This window comes from Merops nubicus, unplaced genomic scaffold (assembly GCF_000691845.1).
Source record: "Merops nubicus isolate BGI_N331 unplaced genomic scaffold, ASM69184v1 scaffold14089, whole genome shotgun sequence".
NCBI lineage: Eukaryota > Metazoa > Chordata > Aves > Coraciiformes > Meropidae > Merops > Merops nubicus.
In genome coordinates, this window is record NW_008629085.1 from 30,391 (window position 1) to 39,252 (window position 8,862).

The 8,862-nt window shown below is 44.0% G+C and overlaps 1 protein-coding gene across 1 annotated transcript in view; it reads left to right on the forward strand.

Moving 5' to 3' along the window:
• The window catches only part of PDE6D (phosphodiesterase 6D, cGMP-specific, rod, delta), a 9,373-nt gene extending 1,208 nt beyond the window's left edge, over positions 1-8,165 (forward strand). The window contains exons 2-4 of the mRNA XM_008946884.1: positions 4,115-4,240; positions 5,085-5,190; positions 7,539-8,165. Coding sequence (XP_008945132.1) covers positions 4,115-4,240; positions 5,085-5,190; positions 7,539-7,620 — 314 coding nt within the window. The 3' untranslated portion in view covers positions 7,621-8,165. The remainder of the gene's footprint in view (positions 1-4,114; positions 4,241-5,084; positions 5,191-7,538) is intronic.
• The last annotated feature ends 697 nt before the right edge of the window (positions 8,166-8,862 follow it).

An 8,862-nucleotide genomic window follows, 5' to 3' on the forward strand; every position in this document is an offset into this window, starting at 1 on the left:
GGGGGCACCTGGTGGTGATCTCCTGATCAGTTCCCACCCAAGGCTGGCCAGAGCCTGGGTGAAAACCAATCAGGAGGGTCCTGGTTTTGGACATCATCCATCTGCCAACTCTCATTCAGGGCTGGGGGTTTAACCCCAGCACTTCAGCTGGTGACAGTAGTCTATTTTTGGTTAAATGTCAAGGACTGAGTTCTGCCTGGCACTACTAAGACTTACCTCTCCCACAAACTGGCAAATCTGTTCTGAAGGAGGCAACCAGCATATAAAGATCCTCCTCTGCCCAGAGGGCATAGAGAAGATCTGTGGCAAAGCACTGTGAGTCCAGTCATCTTCCAGCAGTATACCTGATTTCAAAGCTGGCTGAAAAGAGAAACAAGTTGCCTTCTACTCATTTGGTCCCCAAGCAACATCCATCTGCTTTATGATAAGCTTCATTAATAGGGCCAGTAGTAGGTTGTCTCATCTTAAGAGGGGCCTGGTGGGCAGGCATAGAGGATGCAGGTCAGAGCTAGAGGAGAGCAAAGCTCTGACTCAGTGATTACTAAGAGCATTTTCCAAGCTTTGTCTCCTTCAGCCTTGCTAACCTGTGCTCCCCTTCTCATGCCAGTGCTAACAATAACCAGTTCTGCCAATAGGCCTTGACAGATACTTGCTCATGCCTATCCTACCAGATACCTATATTAAAGAAAAACATTCCGGCACCTTCGTATCTAACTGTAGGGAAGTTGATACACAGCTTTCAAAAGAAATGTGTTAATTCATCAGTTTAGCACTAAATTTCTTACACTGTGGTTTAGTGATGCTTGGCCTTCTTGAAATAACTCTGTAAGAGGAGACTGAGGAGAAATGAGCAATCAGGGTTTAGAAAGCAGAAAAAAATCAGTCAAAAATATTTCCAGTCTTCCCAGAATTTGTGCTGCAAAAAGCTTCTCCTTGGACACATGGCTACTCTTTGAATCCTCTCCACTCTGTCTCACCAGGCCGTTGCACCACCACAGCTCAGGGCGGAAAGATGTGCCAGAGGACAGAGAGGACAGCTGGAGCTGGGCCTCACGAGGGGCTCCTGTGTTGCCCCATTTCCCTCATGCCATCTTTCTACTTTGGCAAATCATGTCACCTCACTGAGTCTCAGATTCTCCTCACATATAAAGGAGGCACCTTCACCTTCATCAGAAGAGCTTGAGAGTTAATTAAAACCTACTCTGGCATGAGATCAATGCCCATTGTACAAGGAGTTGTTAAGACCGTATCTGGTGTGCAAACTGGAACAGGTGCCGAGAAGAGCTGTTAGGAGAAGCCACTGAAAAGGTTATGAATGGGAAGATGGTCTTCCTTAGGAGAGGAGAAAAGCTGTTCTTGTATGGCTTAGCAAGAAAAGAAGGCTGAGGTGGATAGATTATTTTCAGTAAATAGGCTAAGAAAGGGGAGAGGTACCCAACAAAGCAGGACGAACTGACTATGAATTAAAAGAAGGTTTGGTTCTGGTACAGGTACTGCAACAGAAACAGTGAGGGCACACAGTCAGAATAACTGTTTTAAAATGGAGACCATGGCTTTCTCCAAGTCATTATATAGTGCTTGTGTGTGTGTGTTCTGTGGCCACTCAGGGCAACTCACAGCCTAGACAAAGCAAAGAATGAAATATATAGCAGAGTGAATAAAATGTATTTCCTTTAAACAGGACTTCTATTTGTGTTTAAAAAGGATTTAAGTAGATTTCTTTAAAACATGAACTCTTTAAGTTGCAAATCATGATACTGTATTACTACCTAATCTTACTATTGCCAATTAGATTAAATAAAAACAATATTAATGTAGTATTGGATTGCTGTCAAAGTCTTTACATTAAACTGCTGAAAATAGTGAAAATCACAGCCTGAGCACCGGAAATTCTGGAAAACCACCTAAATCAGCTTTCGAGAGCAGGAGCTTTTCTGTGTACCCAGCAGGCTCAATTCAGCAACAGTGCATTCAAATCTGTAAAATCTGAGTTCTAAAATCTGAGCAAATCTTGGAGTAAGCTGCTGAAGTGTAGCGCTTGTAGAATCCCCAGTGTTGTTTCCAGTTACCACAACCAGCTTTCACTCAGGAAATACAAATAATCCTTTCATTATCTTAAAAAAAAAACATGTAGTTTGTAATCTAAAATAAGTTTGGCTCAGATAGCTTGCTTTCTTACACGTCCCAATTATTTAAGATAGTTTTATTGAACTATAGGAAAGCCTAATGACATGGATATTTAATTGGGTTTCAGTTTCTAACTAAGCACAGCTGGACCCAAAAGAACTTGCTTAGTAAATAGGAAATGTGTCATTCATTCATCACTTTCTAATCTAATGATAATTAAGTATCTCATTATATGTGTGTTAGCTATATAGGTGCTTAAATAAATGTGCAGATATAATATATCCTTTAGTTAACAAAAAACAATAGTCAGTTTAGGATGAAGTTGATGCTTACCTGCATTTCAGCATGTTTCAAAATGGACCTAACTGATGAGAGTCAAACTTCTTTCTCTTCTCTGTCTTTTTAATGCAAAGAGGTATAAAAGTAAAATGAGTTCAGAATAGATAATTTCTATTAAACTTTTCTACTTGATGGTATAAATATCAATTAAAATCTCTTAGATCAGGGGTTTAAAGACTACACAGTCCTACTTTTATTAGAAGTAACCTTTTCTTTTGTAGTTTTACAGTATCAAACCAAAGCATTCTCATCAGTCTGTCTTGGGGATGAAAGAAGTGTAATTACTAAATTGCAGGATAGTTTTAACAAAGTCATTTCACTCTTAACTGCAAAGGGATGTTTATTCACAACAGGCTGTAGTCTGGACTTGTGAGAGCAGTAAAGGATGGTGCCATGCAGATTTCTAGTTAAAAAAAAAAGAAATAATAACACTGATTAGAGAGCTTTTACATTTAAAATTCTTCTCTTACACTTTAAACTTTCTTTTTCACCTTCTTTTTTTCCTTTTTTAAAAAAGCATAGGCCACGTCCTTCTCCGTGGGATGGGATAGTAGCTTAGATTCCCTGACTCTCCAGCTCTCTAAGGTGGTTTCATATCAAGGTCCTACCTGTTAAACTGTTCTACATCAGGTGGATTTGCCTGGGGTTTGTAGACTCTTCCTTGTATCAAAGAGCAGCCTGCTGTCTGCTCGTGGATGCTTTGATACGCTGTCTGTTTAGGAATAATTTGGCTCACAAAGCAGATGCCATCTGTATTCCCTCCACTCGTTATTTCTAATAAATTCACATGAAACATTTTCCAGTGCGCAGGAAGGATTATGTACAATCACACCACTGAAGTATGATGGGCTTGGGAGATTTTTAGTATATTGACTCCCCCCCTGTATTCTCCTCATTACAACCTTTCAGGATATTAATCAGCACTCCCAAACTGTCCCTTCTCTTACTCCTCCACCTCTAAAAAAAGTCTCATGAAGTATCTACCAGGTACAGTTTGCCACTTGCTGTTAGTGTCTTCATCTACTGCAGGAACCCTGAGACCCTGGACTGGTAAATTACTTTCTATGAAACTCTGGTTTGGTACTGACTTTACTGCCTGTGGGTCTCAATATTTAGGGAACAGACATTTTGTGTACTTTTACAGGATGACTTAGGAGCTATGTGAGATGGCTGAAACAGTGCTGCTGGGCTGAGAAAATAGTTGCTTGTGTTTTGCTGGGGATACACAGTCTGAGAGGGAAGGAGAAGTGAGAAGGGCTAACACATTTGGTGTACTGAGCAGCCCTTCGGTGGCTTGTGGTCTTCAGCATACTTCCTAAAGTAAAACTTTAAGTTGCATCTCATATTTTGACTTGAAGAATTGTGGAGTTTAGTAAAAACTAACAGCTTAGATCTCTGAGAGATCAGAGCTGCATCCCTGGTTCTATCACAAGTTTAATTCCTGGCTCTGGCCAAGGTTCTTAACCTATTTGCATCTTGGATTTCACTCCTACAAATGTGAAAACAAAGTCCTTTGTGTTTGCATTTCTCCTGCTGTTAGGATCTTGTACCAACACTAATCATTATTTCAAAGTATATTATAACGGCACCTGAAGCAGCTTGGTTTGTTTTACTGTGTCCAACTAATGCTTCTTTATCTGTTTCACAGCTCGAGTTCCTAAAAAAATCCTGAAATGCAAAGCAGTCTCTCGGGAGTTAAACTTTTCCTCAGCAGAACAAATGGAAAAATTCCGACTGGAACAGAAAGTTTATTTCAAAGGGCAGTGTCTAGAAGGTACTGTGTGCAGTCCTGCTGCAGAGCAGGGAGTGACCCCCAGTCCCATGGGGATTAGAGAGACTAAAATGGGTTGAATGTGGCATTTTTAATTTTTCAGAGTAGCACTGAAGCACTCATCTTGTCAGGACTAATGGGCCACAGTATTAGGGATAGCATTTCATAAGTGTATTAACACTTCGTTATGTAAGCAAAAAATCTGGGTAATCGTGCTCCAGGGCATAAATCCACCACAGGCTGCCTGAGGCAGGGAAACAGGTTATTTTAGAGTCACCCGTGGTGGGGATTCATGCATCTTCCTCAGAAGCACCTAGTGCTGGCCACCACCAGACTGCAGGCCAGACCGGAGGAGCCTCTGGTTTTCTTTGGTTACAGCAGTGCCACAGGGAATTGTCCGTGTGACTCCACAGCTGCACGTTTGATCTCCCTCACTGCAGTATTACTCTTAATCTAGGATGGAGGAGAGGGAGATAAAACATTGAGCTTCTTGTCTTTTGGGCAACCAGTTCTACACCTAGACCCTACTGGAGCCGGGGGATGCCTGCAAGAGGGGGAGTGTGGTTTCCCCGTTCCCAGTTAGGTGTGATGAGATTTCCACTGGATGCTAAGGAAGTGGTGTGACTTTATCGTTACCATCAGCTATTTTAGAAAGGGAGTATCTGCTTTAAGAGGAGGGCAGGGTTCAGTGCAGTTTAAGCTGTACAAAGTAATTTAAATGGAAAATGTTGGCAGCAGAGCAGGACAGTTTAGGGAGTTCCCCAGCCTGTCGGGTGAAAAGCAAAAGGACCATTTGTGGATTTTAACTTCTTTCAAATGCCTCTGGATCTTCTTTTTTACTTTGCAGAATGGTTCTTTGAATTCGGTTTTGTGATTCCTAACTCCACAAACACTTGGCAGTCCTTGATAGAGGCAGCACCTGAATCACAGATGATGCCAGCTAACGTTTTAACGTGAGTGCCTTGGGCTTACAGAATCTGAGAGCAGGCAGAGGAAAAGCAATGTGTGGCATTTCCTCGGGGGCCACAGTGGGAACCAGGAGAGGGAGCTGCTACCAGCTGCATCACCTTCGCTACTGTTAGCTGTTGAGAGATAAAAGGGGCTAAGCCAACCTCATTACCTGCTTTCCCATAGGTCCAATTTGCATTAATATAGAAATAAAAGATCGGAGAAAGTGGAACTGATCCTTTATTAGAGTTGCTTAATTTTTTGAAAGGTGAGCCATGAAATGATTTTAAACTGTTTTGCAGCTTAATACTCCTTACATCCAGAAAAAAAAAAAAAAGTAGAGGTGTTTGGGCCCTTTTCAAATCTGACTGTTGATCGTTGACACTTGTCCAAGGCAGTTGTTTTTATGCAATGTATCACACACAAGAGCTGCTCTAGAGTTTGTTTCATTGCTGCACCATTTTGCCAAGCTTTGTGCCTTTTAAATCGGATTCTAAGGTATGCATTCAGTTATTTAGCATTGTATCTGGGGATAAAACACCCTTAACAGGTAGGAAACAGTCATTTTACAGTCACCTGTAATGGAATTCACACACCTTCCTCAGAAACATCCAGTCCTGGCCACTGTTTGTACATTGACTTCTGAGTAAGTCAGCACTCCCCAGGCCTTGGGTCAGAGTAATGTGTGCTGGGCGTTGCTCTGAGTGTGGGCAGCGAGTCTCAGGCTGTGGTGGGATGACAGAAAAGGCCCCTGGGAAGCTGTAATCACCGACAAAAAGCCACCCTCCCTGCAGTGCTAGATGGGTGCTGGCAAGTGCACGAGGAGCACATTGCCAGCAGAGACAGAAGGGGATGGGAATCCTGCTGCCAGCAAGAGGCAGACAGGGAGCAGCCAGTCCCACCGCAAGGTCACTGTGTCCTCTGGAAGACCTCCCTCTCCAGCGTTTTCCCTCTCGTTCCCTGTCTGGAGGAAAGCCAGTTGCATAAAGAAGGCCCCAGGATGGGAACTACCATCAGTGATTTCTATTCATAGCACGCTTCAAAGAGAGAGTGGACTCAGAAGAGAGTGTTTGAATAGTGCTCCCTAGCACAGTCTGCTCAGAACCCCCTAAGTGCTACACATGTCCTTGGCTCCCAGAGCTGGTGGCTTTCAGTCAAGACATGAGGAGCCAGATTTGGGAAGCAGAGTAAAGAAACAAAGACATCTGACAAGTTGGCCCATCTCATGGAATCAAGGCATTTTCAGGACTGGGAGTTGTGACCGTTCGGTTCTCAAGTGACCTGGAAGATTTTTCCAATGTCCCATTCTTTCCCTGGAGTCTGTCTACTTGTTGTGGGCAGCCCAAATCTCTCTTGTATTCATAGAAGTGTCGTAAAGCTGTTCTTGAGGCTTTTCATTAGATTCACCACCCCAAAGAAATCAGCTCTTCTTCAGCTACCAAGACTTGGGGAGCCCCTCACTTTCTGATATTCCAAAAGACCTCACGTTTGCCTCAGTGTTTCCATAGCAGAAGAGAATGGAGGTGCTCTATTTGGTGCTAACCAAGGCACTCTACAGAAAGGATTCCCAGGATGACTGAGAACATTCCCTAACATCTGAATTCAGGCATTGTCCATGCCACAGCAAAAATCTTACACCCTTGCCAGGTTCAGCTTTGCCAGTGTCACAGATACCAAGAGCCACAGCAGGGGTGGAACTGCTGCTTTGGTTTTCAAGAGCCAGATTATTTAGACATTGTCAGATCACATTGCTCAGGTGTCCAGGTGCTGTAATGGCCCCAAAGGTCTTACTTTTGTCTACCAAAATCTCAAAGTCAGACAGTTAAATCATCAGAGCTTTTGTCACACCCACATCTACATTTCCATTGTAGTTTGTATAAAATATGCTTGTGTGTTTGCATGTAAGCACTTCTTGACGGAAATGCCATGTGAAGTTGGTTGAAGTAGCTTGCTCAGCATTAGAGGACAGAGATGGGGAATAAAAAAAGAATTCCCATCGGCCTTCACAATTCACTTCAAGAGAGAGGAGCCTGAAGGTGCTGGGACTGCTCATTTATTTTTAGCCACAGAAGTTGGCTGTTTGTGAGCAGCCCCTGCAGCCTGGGGGGTACTGTGCCCAGAACAGGAAGGGCAAGGGCGGGTGGGGGAACTGCTCCACAGAGGAAAGGGGTGGGGGGAGATCCTTAGGCCCTGGTGGCCCTCAATCAGCCACGGTGCTCACTTCACACTGTGCCAAGCCAGAGCTCACGTGAGGTATCAGCCCAGGCTTGTCAGGGCACTGAGAGGAGCAGCCCTTTTCTGCTGTTTGTGCACTTTTCTAATGCTGCCTCTTTCTCCTCTTCTCCTTCCACAGTGGTAATGTTATTATAGAAACCAAATTCTATGATGACGACCTTCTCGTAAGCACTTCCAGAGTGAGACTTTTCTACGTTTGAGATGGGGCTTTTTGGAGCTGTTTTAGTTTTCCTCCATACAGTTCTTGGTGCAGAACCCCCCGACTATCCAGTGGAAGACACTCCTGTAGGCGGTGACCCTGGGGACCAGCTCAACGTGGGTTGTGACCTTTGCCCATCAGTTATTTTACTTTCTCCTTTGACAAGACCAGACCAAACCCTCAGAGACCACGACCATCTGCTCAGCAGTGCACTGGGGAGTAGAGGCTGTCTCTGAGCATGGGCAAACGATGGTCATGCAGAACCAATACTGTAAATTGTTAGTCTCATCCTTTGTACATCTCTGGATCTGGTGTGACTTCCTATTTCCACTCACACCAAACTCTCGATACATTTCATTTTTGGGAGATTAAGTTAACCTTTTGTTTTTCTCATGTTGTAGGTTTTTATCCTTTCACTGGATTTCTGTGTAATTGGCCCACGCGTGCTCTTACCCTGAAATTGTAAAATAGACTGTGATATCACCTAATGTAATTAAAACAAATTTCTCAATTAAAACATTCCTACCGTCCAAAGAAGGGAAGAAATATTAGGTCTGTGCATTCTCCTTTCTGTCATAAAGTCACCTCACAGCAGGCACAGACTCCTGTCTCTCCTGCCAGCAGCAGAACAGGGCTGGCCATGGCCCTGCTTCTTCCACAGCCCCCACAGCCTTCCAAAATGTCTCTTCCCACGGCTGGCCACGCAGGTGAGGTTTCCTGACTGCTCTGACCAGGGTTTCCTTTTGGCCTCATGTCTCTCTTTTAGCACCTCGAGGCATTTTGTCATGTTTGATGAGGTTTCTCAAGCATCCTTGCATGTTCTTCTGCCTTTCCAAGTTCCTGGGGAAACTCAGATACCCCCAAAAACCCCTGCTCCCCTGAGCACCAGTCCTGTGCTGGGCTGAGCTCCATGAAGCACCACTGTGGCTGCAGTTCCTGGTACCAACAATGCCATGCTGGCAATTTTGCTACAACAGGTTTCCTTGAACCCTAGTGCCACTCGTTCCACTTGTTTAGACTTGGCTCTAGCACATGTAAATCTGGGAAGGGGGCATCTCCAGCTTCTGCTCTTAAACATCACTGGCAGCTCTATGATCGCTCGGCACCTTGGTTGGCCTGTCCTGAAGCTGGGCTTGAGATTCTCAGAGTGTCACAGGGAAATGAAATGCATCATTTCCACCCCTGAATTCAGCCACTGGGTGTAGATGGGAGAGGTACAGCATCATTTGTTTTAGGTGAGCTG